At 44.6% G+C, this 18,483-nt stretch overlaps 1 protein-coding gene across 10 annotated transcripts in view; it reads left to right on the forward strand.

Moving 5' to 3' along the window:
- LOC132582139 (protocadherin alpha-C2-like) overlaps positions 1–17,338 on the forward strand; it is a 341,397-nt gene extending 324,059 nt beyond the window's left edge. For 9 of the 10 annotated variants that reach the window (XM_060253603.1, XM_060253611.1, XM_060253612.1 and 6 more), the window contains one exon: positions 15,044–17,338. In XM_060253603.1, coding sequence (XP_060109586.1) covers positions 15,044–15,354 — 311 coding nt within the window. In that variant the 3' untranslated portion in view covers positions 15,355–17,338. The remainder of the gene's footprint in view (positions 1–15,043) is intronic. The other variant, XM_060253604.1, reaches the window with a different exon arrangement.
- The last annotated feature ends 1,145 nt before the right edge of the window (positions 17,339–18,483 follow it).

Here is an 18,483-nt window from a genome sequence, read left to right on the forward strand (position 1 = left end):
ATCCTTTTGAAATTTGGGGAGAGGCACTGGATGGTATGCTGAAAATATGGTGCCTCTACCTCAAAAAGCAGCCCCCCCCCCCGAGCCCCAGATACCAGCAGATTAATTCTCCATTATACCCTATGGGAATAGGTCTCCATAGGGAATAATGAAGTGCCCAGCAGGCATTTTCCTTCCCCCGTCTGCTTTTTGATGACCCTGAAGTGGGGGGAGGGCATTCAAACCAGGGGATCCCCTACCCCCACCTGGGGATTTTACGATTTCAAAATATGAAATAGTTATGATGTTATAATACATACTTTTCAATCACAAAGTTATATCTGCTTGAATCCCCAAGGCCTTTTTTGAGCAGGGACACACAGGAACGCAGTTCCAGCAGGGGGTGTAGGCTAATATGCAAATGAGTTCCTGCTCGCCTGTTTCTACAAAAAAAAAAGCCCTGTGTGAAAGAATGGTGATGTCAGAGGAGTGTGGCCTAATGTGAAAATGAGTTCCCGCTGGGCTTTTTCTACAAAAAAAAAAAAAGCCCTGCCTATACTTACTTTATTTTCAGTGTATGATTTCCGATGGCTGTCATCACAATCTTTTAAAAGGCCTCCCTTCTTTTTAGCCACCCATGTTGCAGTGCAGGCACAATAGTTTATTCTTTTTATTTATGTACTTGGGCGGAAAGCGGCTGTGCCCAGCAGATCTTTTCCTGAGGCACACTCTTGTCTCGTTTACTGCCCATTCTTTTTCTTAGAAGAAGGCTGGCTCCTTGAGAAATCATCCTTTGAAATGGAGAGTGAATTTTTGTTTCAAACAATTGCCCGATAGAAAATAAACTGTGTCATCTGAGAAACCGTACCAGAAAATGTCTTGCAAAAAGCATACAGGCCTTTGTTATTTACTGCTTAAGATATGGACTAGACTTAAAAGCATGGGGAGCAATCCCTGAAGTTAGCAAATAACTTTATTGGCGCTTTCCTTTAAAAAAAAATAAATGTAAAAAGTCCAACCTAGGGTTGCCAACTTCCAGGTGAGGCCTGGAGATCTCCCAGCGTTACAACTTTACAACTGATCTCAAAATGACAGAGGTCCGTATCCCTGGTAAACACTACGATATTATAACCCATTCGGGTCCCTCCCCTCCCCCAAACTCTCCAGGCTCCACCTTCAAAATCTCCAGGAATTTCTCAACCTGAAGTTGGCAACTCCATATTTAGCCCCATCAGCGGGATCACCAAAGCAGAGGGTTCAGCTGAGCCCGTGCCAATCCATCCTTTTTGTTAGAAACGATAATTAGGCCATGCTCTTGTTCTTGCCTCAGGAGAAGGAAGAGCCACTCAAATCAGACAGAAAGCCAATAAAATAAGGTCTGGGTTGGTGTGAGGCCATACACATGGGCAGGGGGTGGGGATGGTTGCAGAGGGTAGCTGAGCTGCTTTGCAGCAGAACAGTTAGATTTGAGCTCTGTGGCATTGTAAAGAATGCTTGTAAAGGATGCAGATGTACCCTGCATATTGTCATTAGCTTGATTAGAGCAGAAGGGAGGTGCTTGCGGGTAGAAAACAAGCATCTTTAGTGAGATAAAAGAATGCTAGGTCCCCCTTTCCAGCCCAGAGGGACATAGAATCCTTATCTCACTACAAATGCAGATTTCGCCCCCCACTGTAATCAAGATGACTGCAATATTCATGATGCTTTTGCGTCCTTTACAAGCATTCCTTGCTCTCACCTGAACAGCAAGAGATCCAGAGATCTCCATGCCTATTTTAAGATGAAGAGAACCATGGCTCTTGAAAGCTTACACCCTGAAACTCTCGCTAGTCACAAAGATGCTACTGGACTCAGGTCGAAAAGAGAAAGAGAAGTGACTAGGGAGATGGAGGAATGTGAGAACAACAGAGCAGGGCAAGGAAATGGTGGCTTGTGAGTAAAGGGATGTAGAGAAGAGAATTCCAGAAGGCCAGCGGAGGACAACAATTATTTAATTCAATGAAAGAAAGAGATTGATGATGGGACAAACAGTGGAGGAAAGTACATTTAAAAAACCCAATTTTTTTGTTCATTGCACAATCCAAAACAGAGTTATATCCTTCTAAATCCATTGGACTCGAATAGGCTTAGAAGGGATTAACTCTGTTTAGGATGGCACAGATAGAAGCTCCAAATGAGTTCTGTCAAGCAGAGAAAAACCCAGGTAAAATAGATGACCGGTGAAGAAAATAACTGCTGGTCACTCCCATTCAGGGAAAGAGATTTCTTTTTGAATAACAACGGGAATGAATTGCCATTCTGAAATCCAGCTTCCAAAATTATAAAAATGTGTGCATCTCCCTCAGAGTATGCTCCCCCCCCCCCGCACCTCTCCGCCAGTGGCCGGGGAAGACCTGGCAACCCTATGCCCCAGGCTATGGCTAAGCCACACGGTATGATTGGCTTGGTTGTATGAGGCACACAGAGCTTGATCTGCATTTGTATAAACCAGGAGAATGAATGGGCAAAGGCTGCTGAGAGTCACAGCAACAGATGGGGTGGACTCCCCGAGGGGCCATCAGGTTCTTCCCTTTATCCTCACCTCCCTTGGGTAGAGAGGGAAAGAACAGCGCCTGCTCCCTTCTGGTGCAGGGGCCTCCGTCAGGGTGGGAAGGGCATATTCTTGTCTCCAAAGGAGCCTACAGCTAGAGAGTGAGGCTTTTCTGCCTTCACTTCCTGAAAGAATACAGAACTGGCTTGCACAGGATGTTTGATCCTCTGATATTTCTCAGGCACACACGGACAGAGACAAAGACATAATCAGCTGAACTGGCAGCAATTCCCAGAACCACAGTGGCAGTTTTCCAGTTACTGTGACCATGGAAATTGCTGCTAACGGATTCTGTGATCCCCAGATACCTGGGATTGCTCTTGTGTCAAAAAAAATAATGGTGTGGTCTCCTGGTATGAGCTGTTTTCTGCTACACACTGTTCTCCGTTTCTTTTCATTGGCAGCCAGAAATGCAGAGCCTCAGGATCTTTTATTTAATGGTAGGTAAGGTGCATTGCTGGGGAAGAAGAAGACTGCAGATTTATACCCCACCCTTCTCTCTGAATCAGAGACTCAGAGCGGCTCACAATCTCCTTTATCTTCTCCCCCCACAACAGACACCCTGTGAGGTGGGTGGGGCAACTCCTGATATAGCTATGACTGACCCAAGGCCATTCCAGCAGGTGCAAGTGGAGGAGTGGGGAATCAAACCCGGTTCTCCCAGATAAGAGTCCTTCACCACCACACCAAACTGACAGAATAGAGTATTTTTAAATGTGACCAGGGCTTTCTTCTTCTTCTGTGGAATGGCATTCTGGAACCTCTTCATCAAAATAATATTCTCAAAAAAATGTTTAAAAGTTCATGAGGGGCACCCCTGTGTTTCTCTTTCATTTCCCTCTTGAGGGTTCCGGCACCTCTTTTTCCAGAAGAAAAACCCTGCATGTGACATTTAGAGCCCTGAATGGCCAAAGTCTTGCATATTATATTGCCACAATTTTCTATCTTTTAACTACTATTAACTTGTAGGGGAGATGACTTAGGAGAGGGAAATGGGTATCAACTTGTTTGGTGCAGCTCTAGAGGGTGGGCCATTGAGGAAAGACTCTTTATTTGCTTGATGCTTCAAGTTACCGATTTACCTGTTCTGTGAGACCAGAGTTAATGGGGAGAGGGAGTGTGTGTGATTTTATTTCTGTTCTTTCATATTATTTGCTGTCTCTTTTTATTGAAAAGGAGAGAGGATGGCTATCTCAATGCAGAAAAGGCACTGAGAAGATCAGAGCATTTCATGTGTGTGCATTGTGCTCCCCCCCATTTGTTTCTCAGCAAACACACAATGTTTGAACTCTGAGAGCTGTTCCACAATTAGTAGGCAGAGTGCAGGATTCCTGTGTGGCAGTGAATATTTATCATCCCAGCCAGCAGTAGACGAGCAAACAGGAAAGCGGGAGAAATCAGGTTAATGGCTGGCTTTCCCTGCTGTTTCTTGCCTCCCTCTCTCAAACACGTTTTAAAGGCAGTCATTTTTAATGATTGATGGTTATTTTACACTGGCCCTTGGAGTGATGAGTGGGATACTCCTAATTATACTCAGTGTGTTTATTTCTACTGGGGGTTCTGGGGGCTGAAGAAATTTCCCTCTGAATGCAATAACAGTAGTTAAGCCAGTTAAACTGGAATCCAAGAGCACCTTAGAGACCAACCAGCAAGAGGTTCAGGGGGGTATAAGCTTTCAAGAATCAAAGCTCCCTTCTTTAGACGTGAGTAAAATCGGCAATCTCTGAGTCCTTTTATTCTAGTCAGAAGATGGAAGGGATATTGTAAAAGATACAAAGGTACCTTGCATATTGTCATCCGCTTGATTAGAGCAAGGGTGGAAGTGCTTGGGGGCACAAAATTAGCATCTGTAGCAAGGTAGGAAGCCTCTGGTCTGACGGATGGCTCCCGTGCGTGAAATGTCACACTCCATCCAGAAGAAGGAAAGTAAAAGATGAATGGGAAGAGGCGGGGCTATCCAGCACAAGTTGCTTTCTGACTCGAATGTGCCACTGGATCCAAATGCACACGCAGAGAAGGGAGAGACGCAGCAAAGCCTTTGACGCACACTCTCTGTCTCCTTGTAATGATCTTGCATGGGAAGGCTTTCTTTCTAATGGCAAAGGGTGGGGGGGGGGGGTGAGGCAGCAGAGGCACACACAAGATAGCTTTCATTATGTAGAGTGAGCCCCACCTGCTCCTGGGAATGCCAGATTGTGAGTGGAAGAAGAGGGACTATAAAAATATCCAGGCGCCCTTCCCCCCAGCTTTAAAAAAAAGGGGGGGGGATGGAGAAAAATCTCTCCCTCTCTGTTGTGGTTGGACTGGAGCAAGGAGTGACACCACGTTGTCTTCAGCAAGCAGCCATCTTGTCTGCCTGTACAGACATCTCAATTCTGGGCTGTTTTCACCTGTCACTCTGTCTCGTCGGCTTTGTTCCACTTACATTTCATTCAGAATGAATTACAACAGGGTTACCAGATGTCCTCTTTTTAGGGGACATGTCCTCTTCTTTTTTATGTCGTCCTTTTTAGGGCTCTTTTTAAAAAATTGAAGAAAATGTCCTTTTTTGGGGGGGGGCAGAAGGTTAGCAATGATCACAGCTTAACTAGTAGAGGTATTTAAAATGAGATTTGTCATAGTGATCATTTGTGTGAAGTAGTCAGTCAGGAAATAACGCAATTTTTTCCCTTTTCAAAATATGGCAACCCATCTTACAAGCAAACAAATCTACTTCTACAGCTGAATGAGTTAACAAATTTTGATCTCTGGACAAGAGAGACTTATCATTAGAAGCAGATAGTATAACAGAGCAGCAAAAGCCAGAAACTTGTGCAAAAAACAAACAAAAAAGATTTGGGGGCAGGATCCCTGCAGGATTTCCCCTGCGCAACAAGCCCCGTGAAAGTGAATAGGACCGTCCCAAACCCAGAATTGTACTCCTCAGTCACAGGGTGTAAACTAAGTTTCGCAGGGTTTATGCTTTTTGCACATTTTCCAGTAATAAAATATTTTACCTTTTAGAACTAGAGAGAGAACAATGTAAGTTGCAAATACTTTCTTGTTGAAATAAAACTTTGCACCTGATCTGTGTGAAGCTGCATGGTGCACATTTGACTCTGAATAAATCCAAGGTTAAAATTCATTATTTGGTATGTAATGTTCTCTCAGTTTGCCCCCTCTAATTTGATCATAATTGGATTCTTCTATAATTTGACACCATTGATTAATGGATGTAAAGGGCAGTGGTCATACTTGAGCCATCCCCATGCAGAGGGGAGCAACTAACATCCCTTCCTGTGGATGCCTTTTTCCTGATGCAACTGAATCGGGTGTTCCCAAGGGAACCAGGCTTTGGCATAGCAACCTTGAGCCACTCCAGTTAGGCATTCCGTGTCCCTCCACACCATGCAGCTGGTTCACATTGGGCTTGGTGCTGTTAATGTGAAGAAAGCACAAAGGAGGAAGGGGAAGATAAAGAAGCAGGCATCTCTTCCTTCATTACACAAGTCCCCTTGCTTACTACTACTGCTAGAGTTGCTAACCTCCAGGGAAGGCCTGGAGATGTCCTGGATTTGCAATTGATCGTCAATCTATGATAGATCAGTTCCCCTAGAGCAGGGCTGGGGAACCTTTTTTCTGCTTTTTTGGAGAAAAAGCCCAGCAGGGACTCAGTAGCATATTAGACCACATCCCCTAATGTTAGCATATTAGGCCACACACTCATTAGCATATTAGGCCACACCATCTGGGATAATCAAGTGCAAACTGAACTGTGACAGTAACTTTTCCAGGCCCTGCAGCAATTCTGGCCGGCCAGCCAGGCCCCAGGGAGGCTGCCGCACAGTACATCTGGGCCCTGTGATCCCTGCCTGGCCCTGGGGAGGCTGCTGCACAGTGCAGCTGGACCCCACGGTCCTCACTGGCCACATGGCTCCATTCGGTCCAGCAGTCCCCGAGGGCCACACCAAATTACCTCAAGGGCCATATACGGCCCTCGGGATGGAGTTTCGCCACCCCTGCCCTAAAGAAAATGGCTGTTTTGGAGGGTGGGCTCTGTGGTTGGCATCCACCCCTGAATCCATCCGCCCCAGGCTGGAACCCAAAGCTCTTGGAATTTCTCAGCCTGGAGTTGGCAGCCTTACTCCAGATTCTGAAAAGAGCGGCGATTAGGTGGAGCTGAGGCCAACAGTCATATTGACGAACAAAGTGCTAGATTGCTTTGGTAGTAAGACTGACTTGAACCAGAGAGGTGAGACCATTCTTCCTGTACAAATCCAAAAACACCAGCAAGTCTACTAGAATACTTCATTGACCCTCTGGAAGTTCAGAACGCTAAAAAAAAGTTGCAGGGAAAGTCATTGAAATGCCCCTAGTCTGCAGTTTGTGGAAGTCTTAATATTGGATGTGTTACAGACTTGCATTGTAGGGTTGCCAACCTCCAGGTGGCACCTGGGGATCTTCCACTATTAAAGTTTATTTCCAGATGACCAAAATCAGTTGCCCTGGGGGAAATGGCTGCTTTGGAGAGTGGACATGATGCCATTACACCCTACTGAGGTCCCTTCTGCGCCATCCCCAGGCTTCATCTCCAAAATTTCCAGCCTTGAGACTCCAGGAATACCCCAACCTAGAGTTGGCAACCCTACTTGGATCTGAACTTGATCCCAAAGCTGCTGGGACAAAGAAGCAAAAAGACATTGCTCCTGTTGGCAAATATAACCCACCATAATTATTCAGGTCTGCCTCATCACTTGCTGGAGCACTCCGTTCTCTTGTCTTTGCAAACAGAAAATGAACACAGCTTACCCTACTGTGCTAATTTTCTTCAGGTAGTTGTTATTCCTCACACACGCAGCCTCCTCCATCACCTTTTTCTGTAGATCCAGTTCAACCTCTAGAATGGCCATGGATGATTGCCGAGTAGGTTGCCTCTGAACCCTGGCACTTTGCTGAACCCGCTATGAAATGTAGGCTACCTGACCAGAAATATTAAACATATTTTGGGAATTCTGTCTTTACTGAGCAGAAGAGTTATGATTAGGACCAGATATTTTCAGTATTTTTGAAGGTAGAGTTCAGCACGTAAGCAAAACAGTCTGCAGTTAGGCCTGCCTAGGTTTTTTCCTCGTCGTCAAGTCATAGCTGACATAAGACAACCCCTGGTGGGGTTTTCAAGGAAAAGAGATGTTCAGAGGTGGTTTGCATTGCCCACGTCTGCATGGCAACCCTGGTATTCCTTGGTGGTCTTCCATTCAAATACTAACCAGGGCCAACTCTGCTTAGCTTTCAAGATCTGATGAGATCAGGCTAGCCTGGGATGATGAACTGCACATAAAACAGGTTCCCTAGTGCAGCTATATCAGAGACCTTGGAGGTAAAGAGTGAGCACATCACTGTAATGCAGATTTTGATTGACAGGCTGCTGCCTGCATGCTCTCCTCCCCCTCTCTGATTGGTCAGTGCCAGCTGAGGAGAACTTTAAGAGCAGCTGAGTGCTGCGGAAAAGGGTCTTTTGGGGCTGTTGTCACTGGTGAGTCAGTAGCCAGACAGTTAGAGTTGGTGTGTCAGAGGAAAGCAGACAAAGCCACTTGTAAAGTGATGGGACACAACTCCTTGCCTTTATTGAATACTATCAGAATCTGAGGAAAAGTTTAAAACAGGAACTTTAGTCGAAGCATCAGCCAAGGTTGAAAACTGTTTATTCACAGTGTTAAGAACTGAGGATCAGATCTGGCAAAAGAGATTGGTCAGTTGGTTGAAACTGCCACGCTACCCAAATAGAAAAGGAATATTGCTTCTAGGAAATGGAGATTATTTCCATCTCACAGGGAGGGAGATAAGTGCAGGAAGAAAGTTGGAGCCTCCAAGAGACTAAGGGCGTTTTCGCACAGGGCTTACCCCGGAGCGACGTCCCTCTTCACCACGCAGCGTCTGCGTGGATTTCGCACCAACTGCTCCACAGAACCCGGAAGAGCCGCGAAGAGCCGCAGCTTTTGCATCACAAATGTAAAGTTGGTTTTTGGCGGTTTACATTTGCGACGCAAAAGCCGCGGCACTACGCGGCTCTCCCGGGTTCTGCGGAGCAGTTGGTGCGAAATCCGTGCAGACACTGCGCGGTGAAGAGGGACGTCGCTCCGGCGTAAGCCCTGTGCGAAAACACCCAATGTTAGTGACATGAATCTTTATGAAGACACATTTTTGCTGCAAAGAAATCTCTACAACAAGGAAATTTCTCACTGTTAAGAACCTCAACAAATAAACCTCAACTTAATAAACCTCTGCTCTGTAGGCTATTGAAAATATTATAGTAACCTGTAAATACAATAAAATTTAACTCAGCTTTCTCATCCCCTGCCTATCCCTAACCCAGATGTGCCTGTTAAATAAAACTTTTATTTCAGATTGAACTTTACAGTATCTCAAGTGTTATTTTAAATAAAGGAATTATCAGAATGTTCCTACATGTTGTACATTATCTAGAGCCCCATGTAAACCAGGATAACTAATCAAGTGCAATTAACAACAACAGATCCTCAACAAATCTCTGAGCTCAGCAAAAGCCAAATAACTTCTCTAGAAAAAAGGAATACACAAAGAAATTTTAAAATCTTTTATTGAAAACAGTGAAGGAAATACAATGCATAGTGATTATTTCTGCAGGTCATGCCCATTCTGAAATGTTTCAGAATTAGCTGAGAGAAGGGGCTTTGTTTCCAGTGCTCCCAATTAAAGACCTTAGCCTGTGATCCTGGAGAGCCTTTTCCACTCACAGCAGATTATTTATTTATTTTATTTTATTCATTCTTTACTTATTTCATTCGATTTATATCCCGCCCTACCCCACCGAAGCGGGCTCAGGGCAGCTCTAAGGTCTAAGGTCAGACTGAAGCATCACACAGCTTAGTACAATGCAGTTACTGTGTAGAGGGACCACAGTAGTTATTGGGAGTGCCCTGTTCCTCTTTCTTGTGTTTCACTGTAAAAATAATTACACTGGAAAGACTACATACCGACAGTTGCTGCTAGGCTTTTGATGCCCCCCCCCCTTCTAGCCCAAGTAATATGGTCAATTATGAGTGTGTCTATAATTCCTATAATGTAACCCTACTATATGCTGGGGGCAAACATGCTCAGGAGCTGTTTGTCAGTCATTGCCAGCTTTCATGCATGGAGTTATTTTCCTGCTTCCCTCTGACTAGGTAACAATGGTGAATGGAAATCGGTGGCAGAGGGTAAATTGTATAAACAAAACTGGATTTTCCCAGTTTGGGTTTTCCCAATTGTTCTACGTCGTGCTGAGCTGGGTCTCCTGGGTCCCAAGCTGAGGTTTTTCACGCCTACTTGCCTGGACACTTTTTAGTTGGAGATGCCAGGAATTGAACCTGGGACCTTCTGCTTACCAAGGAGATGCTCTACCGCTGAGCCACTGTCCCTTCGCCAATTCTTGATTGGGAGGCGGTGCATGGGGAGGGTGGAATTTGGAGAGGTGAGTGTGCTCAGTGGGGCTCTGATGTCACATCTTGTGATGGTGGATCCAGGCTGAAGGTTGGCTCTCCAACTTCTCTCCTTCCTGTGAGGTCACTTCTGTCCTCCAAAATACAAATTTCAAACTTAACTCTCTTACCTCATATCACTTCACCCACTTCTTTCTCCAACCTTATATCACTTGTGGTTTCTGTATGCATGTGTTCTGTACGTTATACCAAATTTTGGTCCTGCTTATATAAGTGGCTGCTCTTGAGTTGTGTTCTAGTCTACCTAAAGAAACTCTCCAAATTCTCTTCAGGTTTTTCTCAGAGTTAAGGGAACAAATTGACTCTGAAAGCCCATAGGAGGAGACCAGGCAACAACAGTGTCATCTCTCTCTAAATCCCCACCCAGCCTGTAGCCTTAAGTTGCTTTATAGGTGATAACCAGTTTTGCCTAGGTTTGCCAGGTTCCCCTGGCTGCTTGTGGGGGGATAGGGGGTAGGGTTGCCAGATTCAGGTTGGGGAACACCTGGAAATTTGGTGATGGAGCCTGGGGTGGAAAGGACCTCAGCAGAGTACAATGCCACAGAGCAGAAGTGGCCAACAGTAGCTCTCCAGATGTTTTTTTGCCTACAACTCCGATCAACCGCAGCCATTGGCTATGCTGGCTGGGGCTGATGGGAGTTGTAGGCAAAAAACATCTGGAGAGCTACCGTTGGCCACCCTTGCCAAAGCATCAGCTTTCTTCAGGGGAACTGAACTCTTTTGTCTGATGAGCTGTAATTCCAGGGGGTCCCCACGCCCCACCAGGAGGTGACATCCCTAATTTCTCTGCCCTCCAAAGCTGCCATTTTCTTCAGGGCAACTGATTTCTGGAGCTCACTTGTAATTCCAGAACAGCTCCAGGGCTCACTTTGAGGCTTCCAACCCTGGCAAGAGTGGCCCAAATGTTCTGTCTGTTGCCTTCTTGCTTACTGTTCCATCCAGATCCTGTCAAGTACAGGAACAAAAGAACTTTGCATCTAGGTCAGGCTTTCGGGATCCATTACTGAGGTTGTGGAGAAATTCACTATTATCTGTCAAATGTGGTTAATTTGATATTCAGAACAGAACCGTTTCCCTTTCAGTAAAAGAGGATTGATTCATGATTTGTATGAAGTCAAGACACACAGTGTTCAGCTGTGTAATTTATTTCAAGGAAGTAAAAGGGATAATGGATACAGACACAATCCTGAGACAAAAATATTTAATTAAGCTAAAGTGAGGGCTGAAGATACATGACGGTGCTCTGGGTGTTAAACATAATTTCTGGAACATCTGCAGGCATTGGCAAGGGAAAGGCAAATTTTCGGCTACAAATAATGCAATGCAAAAGCAATATATTAGTCCAATTAAAATGGTTGACAAATGTTATTCTGTTCCCAAATAAAATAACTCTAGGACAATCTTGTATTTTTATTTGAGAAATGTACAGATTTACAGCTCACAGATACATATTTCAGATATCTTTTCAGTGGCCAGAAATGTCCCGTTCATTTATTCTTTTAGATAAACACACTCTGCCTTTCTCCCCAGTGGGGATCCAAAGTGACCGATCATGTCATTCTCCCCTCTTCCATTTTATCCTCAAAACCACAGGTAGGTGAGGCTGAGAGATAGTCACTGGTCCAAGGTCACCCAGCAAGCTTCCAGGATGGAATGGGGATTTAAACCTGGATCTCCCAGATCCTAGTTGAACATACTAACCGCTTCACCAAACTGACTGCAAGACTCCTCAGCAGCCCCTTGACAGATTTCCTCTGGGCCTCATCCTCACACCACTCAACTCAACACAAAGGAGTTGGGAGGTGATGTTGAACTGGATTTGAACATATGAACATATGAAGCTGCCTTATACTGAATCAGACCCTCAGTCCATCAAAGTCAGTATTGTCTACTTCATTTATCCCCTGTTTTTCTCCCTAGTGGGGGACCCAGAGCAGCATATGTCATTCTCCTCTCCTTCATTTTATCCTCACAACAACCTTGTGAGGCAGGCTGGGTTTAGAGTGCATGATGAGAGGCCTGAGGTCACCCAGCAAGCTTCCATGACACCAGTGAGGATTCAAACCTTGGTCTCCTGGATCCTGCACCAGCACTCTGATCACTGTACCACACTGTCCATTTCTGTTCAAGACACTTCTGGTGTAGGGAGGGGCTGATGTTGCAGGAGTAGGGTTGCCAGGTCCCCGTGCCCATCTGGCAGGGGGATTTGGGGGGCGTTCCAGGGGTAGACAGGGATGTTGTATGGGGATGCTCTGGTATCTAGGCAAAACTCTGGAGCTTTCGCCCTCAAAACCATAGAGTTTGCTCAAATATCAGAGCGTCCTCATGTGACGTCCTCAGCATGATGATGCCACCCAGTCAGGGAGGTTCTGAGTGGAACACTGCTCCAGTGGGCCATCCCTGGCTGCCTGGGGCAAGCTGAGATTTGTGAAGCTACACTAGTGCCCACCATTGCCTCAGTCCAGGTGTGAGCAACCACACAAGAGAATCACGGTGACAGGCAAGAAAACGGCAATTGACTGCTTTAAGACTGGACTTAACTTCCGATGGATTTCTTGCGATGTTCTGTTTTGTATGAGTAATTGCATTGACTTTGCCTTAAGTGTGATTTATAATATATTAGTTCTGAAAAGATTGTTGGTGTTTATTTTTGTTTGAGGCTGATCATCACGGAAGCTTTCAGGCCAGGTGTGGGCAAAGTGGATCCTGTGGCATTGCCAGTCCCACAGGGCCACGTGCATCCTTTTGCTGCAGGGCCGTTCGATCCTGTAGGAATACCCACTAATGTGCCCCCCTACATCTCCAGCAGTGTAATGCTTTTAGAGGGCTTTGTTCCAGAGGGGTTGCCATGTTAGTCTGTTGCAGTGAAAGCAGCAAAGAATCTTCTGACACCTTAAAGACAATAAATAACACATTTAGTCTCTGCGGCAGAAGTGCTTGGGGGAGTTATTACAAGGGGAGGTCAGAGGGCCAGTTTCCCAGGACACAGACACGTGGCAGAACACAGATGAGGAAATGAGTGGATATGAACTGTTCCCAGTGACGCATAAATTAGCAATGTAAGATGCAGCTAAGTATCGTCGTTCATACACCTATGAGGAGATCTAATTACTTCCTGTATGATACTCACCATTTCCTTTCCACACTGAGTCCAAATCTAATAGTATACTATCAATCTGCTTGCAAATTCTAATTCGTAAGCTTTTTACTGGAGTACCCCTTTGAAATTCTAGCAAGCATACCACAGCCTTTAAATTTATTATTGAGTATCCAGGGAGGCTGAAATGCTCCCCTCACCAGTTTCTGAGTATTTCCCTTTTTCTAGTGCAATCCTAAAAAGAGTTATACCTTTCCTAAGCCCACTGACTTTAGTAGACTTAGAAGTATTGTGACACTTTCATCTCTTAGGCAGAGATTTTCCAGTATGGCTAATGTGATTGGCTGAAGGGTATTGCTGGGGCACAATACCATTATCATGCTATAGACAAAAGAACGAGCCCTTGAAGATATGGCTGTTTGGTTAGGGGCTGTGATTGTGCCCCTAGAATGGTTGTGGGAAACGATTGGCTGGGATCAGATGTACAGTTTTATATCCATGAGGTAATCCAACATTGCTGGGCAGTAGACACTTCAGGTTGACTGCAATCAGCCTACCCACCCACCCCACCCCCGGCTTGTGAGAGAAAAGAATAGGATTATTGTGCTGTATACAGGGCTTTTTTTTGAGCAGAAACAGAGTTGTGGCTGGTTTGGCATTGAGAGTGTGACCTAATATGCAAATGATCCCTGCTGGACTTTTTTTTACCAAAAAAGCTCTGTGTGAAACAATGGTGATGTCAGGGGGTGTGGTCCAATATGTAAATGAGTTCCTGCTGGGCTTTTTCTACAAAAAAGGCCCTGGCTGTATATACTTATATAGATATCTGGGCCGATCTGCAGGTATCTAAATCTGCAAGTGAGAAGCAGAAATGCCTGGCCGTGGCTTTCCTCTGCAGAGTCTTCCTTGGTGGTCTCCCTTCCAAGTACCAACCTCACTTAGCTTTCAAGATCTGACAAGATCGGGCTATACCGTGTCACCTTTCCTTCCTGTTCTTTCCATATTAGGAGTAAATAGGGGATTAAAAAATGCATTCATTCTCAGTTCTGTTTGATCTTTTGCTCACTTGCTGTAAATAAGATTTTACCTGCTCACATACACTTCTGTAATCACTAACTTTTATTACGCTGCGTAAAAACAGATGTTTTCCAAATGGTGGTGGTGATTGTATTTGGTATCTCTCTCAAAACAGTTACGTATTTCATTTGATCTGCTCAGTATTTGGGAATTAAGTAGCAAAGCAGAAACCCCTTTCTGGATAGAGAATTGATAAAGCACTCCTGACTCTCAGAAATTAACCTTAGCCTTGAAGTAAACTGGGGGAAGGGGAGCTCCTGAGGTGTTGTACTAGAAAAAAGGACCCCTAGAGCATCAGAAAAGACAAGGAACCTGCATTTCACTCCTTTCTACTCCTCTGCCAGCAGAGAAAGAAATTGATTGGGGGGGAAAGTGTCTTGTGTTGTGTGGGGGAAAGGACTGGAAGAGGAAAACTCTCCCCAGTGAGTTCTGGTAGCATAAAACATTGGTCCATCTGGTACTTGCTCATCTAGGTAAAACAACCTGTAGATCTGTCTGCTTTGCCACAAAACGTGTACAATCTTTCCTAGCCGTTTCTTTCTGTGAAATGGTCTCTAAATCACGTCAGATCTAGCACTCATAGTGCCACTGCTTTTATTTCCCTGGGTCATGGAAGCAGCATTTGGCAACACAGTGGTTCTTTCCATATTGCAGAATACAGGTCCTGTTTGTGGAGGAATCTCTGCACCATCATGGCTCGATCGGGCATGTGTCGCAGGCTGTCTATATGCCTTGGCTCTGCTGGTTGACTCGATGCAGGCCTAATGTCCCAGAGCTTTAATTTCTTATTTGTCTTTTTTCTAGAACCTGAGGCCGGGGAGGTGTCCCCCCCAGTGGGAGCTGGCGTGAACAGCAACAGCTGGACCTTTAAATATGGGCCTGGCAACCCCAAGCCGCCTGGTCCCGGTGAGTTGCCAGACAAATTCATTATCCCAGGATCTCCCGCCATCATCTCCATCCGTCAGGATCCACCCAACAGCCAAACTGACAAAAGTGACTTCATAACCTTTGGCAAGAAGGAGGAGACCAAGAAAAAGAAGAAAAAGAAGAAGGGCAACAAGGCTCAGGAGAAAAAAGAAAAGGGCCACAGCACCACTGACAACAGTGACCAGTAGAGGGGTTTATACGGAACAATCTACTTAGCCAATTTTTTTGTAATCATGATGGAAGATCTCTGTAGCAACTCCCAACTTCTTCCTACTGTTAACCAGTTTCCTGTATGTGCAAGACTTCAAAACGATCCGCAGGGAATTCACAATGTCTGTCTAGATTGCTTAACAGGTTTTGTCTTGAAAGCTTTATTAAGCCTGGTGTTAACACTTTTTCTCCACTCTGGCTTGTTTTCAGAATCTAAAAAGCAGACACAAGTTTCTTTTCTCCTACGCCGAAAAGGAGACTCTTCACAATACAGCCAGTGAGAGGTTGGACTCTTTGCATTGTGGTTCCTGTGATCCTGTCTTTGATAACACTTATGGGGTGGGGTGGGGGAGCTTAAACATTTTTTGGTATTGTGCACCCTGTATCTGACCGGAAACATTTGTGTGCTGATTATTGGCTAGGTGATGCGAGATCACATTCAGATGACACAAGAAGAGCATGTAAAACATGATATGCGGGCTGGGGAACCAACTTAAAGTTTGCAATTAGACTTTTCATAATCCATAAGACTTAGCGTGTAGAATGCTGGAGCTTTTATATATTTTATATACACACTCCAGTAAAAAAAAAAAAAAAGAAGAAGAAGAAGGCTCAGATAACTCTTAACAGATACCACGAAGTATATCTTCTTCCAAGCCATTGGCCATATCGCCACAATAAGGCCTTCGTTCTCCTAGCAAGGGTGTCCCTCAGGGAATGTCTGCATGGCAACCGCCCACGCTCTTGGCTCGGCGTTTTAATGCTCAGGCAGAAAGTGGGGGCAATTTCTCTCTCTCTCTCTCTCTCTCTCTCAAAAACAACCACCACCCCACCCCAACAAGAACTTTTGGAGGTGGGGTTTCCCTTGCTCACATCTTGTATTTAGCTGTGTAGACAGCGCTGGTCCCACGGACCCTGGCATGCGTGTCCCATAGGGAGTTGGATGTCCATCCAGGGAACGTCCGATGCCTTTTGGAACCACTGTGTAGACATGCCCTCAGAGTTGAACAAGGGAAAGAAGGGCTGACATCTCAGGAATGTAACTGACTGTGATGTTTCCTTTATGTCCTTGTTTCCACTCTATTTAACCTTCTTTTGCACATAAGGTCTCTGAAAAGGTCAGAGACCTTTTTCACAACACATATGCAAAAGGTGAGGATGGAAAAAGAAAAAAAAAAACCAAAAAAAGAAAAAAGAAAAAAATGAAAGAAACCTTATCTATGCTATTTGTGATTTGATATCTTTATTTATAAAGGGGATATAACTGTAAATGAAGAAGAAATATGATGTCCTTTAACCCAAACTGAAGTAAATTTACAGCCATTAGAAAATACGATTGCTGCTAATGAAGTGCTTTAGAAAAAAAAATTGCCTGAAACATCTGTATTATATCTGCCAATCACAGCTTTATTCTGTCAGATCACTGGGTGGGGCTGCCTCTTGCATGCATTCAGAAATACGATGATTTCTCTTTCTCTTTTTGCATTCCTTACTCTGCACTTTGAGTACACAGCATTTTGCAACTGAGTTTTCCCGAGCGGAAACTGAAGCTAACCTTTTTCTCACACAAGCGGATCTGCTTACCTGTTAGCTCTGTGCGGTGTCTTGGCGTGACTCTCTCCCACATGACCTCCTAGGCTTTTCATTTTATTTCTCTATAAGTTATGCATTTCTAACCTTACAACTAACACTCATTATGTAAAATTCAAGTACTGTATGTATGCTATATGCTCTTATAAGAATCCTGAAATATTTATTCCGTGCTTGTGTATGTGAATGTCAATGCAACTATTACTTAGCGTGGTCATTGAGCTTTCCTGTTGAATGTAAACCCATTATTATTATTTTCTTTTTTGTATGCTTGTGGAAAAGTGGAGTAGTGTCAATATTTTTAAGCCACTGTTAGTTACCAGTTTTTTGTGTATGAATTGAAACACAAGTAAAATATCTTTCTTAAATCAAGTAACAAGAAAATCACTAGATATTATTTCTGGGGTGCAAGGTATGTCACGAAGTAAAGTATTCTTGCTTGCTGGAAGACAGCCAATGTGCAGACTGGAACCTGTATTAAGCCAGGAGGTGTTTAAAGAGGAGATATAGTGTGAAGACATGCTATAATAGGGTTGCCAACATCCAGACGGGGCCTGTAGCCCTCCTACTTCTGCTCCTGCTCTCCAAACCATAGAGATCAGTTCCCTTGGAGAAAAGGGCTGCTTTGGGGGTTAGACTCCATGGCACCCTTCTGTGGTTCCTCCCCTCCCTGAACCCCAATTTCTCCAAGCTCCAAGCCCAAAATCTTCAGGTATTTCCCAACCCAGAACTGGCAACCCCGGCTATAAATCATGTGTGGCTTTCCCCTAGAATAAAGCTGGGATACAAAGCTTACATTTCAAGTGTCCCTAGTACTTATCAGGGATGGTCCTTGTTTTCCACTTTCTGCCCCTGCTAAATAATTGTCCTGGTTTTGTCCTAATTTAGCTTTTTGCCTGGGGGGAGGATACCATTTAAAGCTTTTGTTTTGCTATTCTTGAGGTTTTAAGCTCCCTCCCCTGAATCTCTGGAGGTTAAATCTTTGATGGTATTTGGGAGAAGGGGATACCTCTCTGGAGAGCAACGATTATGGAATGTGCAGGTGTTCTGTAATAACCGTGCTCAGATCCATTGTGAGAATAAACATTTACTTATTATTTAACATATTTCTGTGCTGGGCTCCCAGGTTCTCAAAGTAGTCGCTGAAGGGGTTTTGTTTGTTTTTAAAGAAAGGTGTCATGGCTGCTTTACCCGCTCAATATAACTGGTGGGGATGTATAATAAAGAGCATGGATAAGAGTGTTGGCCTTTGGCAATTCAATAATTTGTTGGTTTGAGAACAGACATCCCTGTTATCATCTGTTGAATCTGGGAGGGTATGCCAGAGGGTTATGCTGGGAGCTTCCAGACATCCAGGTTTACGTGGCCCCCTTTTTCTCCTGTAACCCCACCACCAAACAGTTTATTCAGAAAGTCAGAGGAGTCTGACACAGCAGAAGATGGGGCCCTTGAAAGAAGAAACACCGATAAGGTAGTGCATTGTGCAAAGGCTACGTTGAGATACTCACCAATGGTTT

The sequence above is a fragment of the Heteronotia binoei genome, chromosome 14 (genome assembly GCF_032191835.1).
Source record: "Heteronotia binoei isolate CCM8104 ecotype False Entrance Well chromosome 14, APGP_CSIRO_Hbin_v1, whole genome shotgun sequence".
Lineage (NCBI taxonomy): Eukaryota > Metazoa > Chordata > Lepidosauria > Squamata > Gekkonidae > Heteronotia > Heteronotia binoei.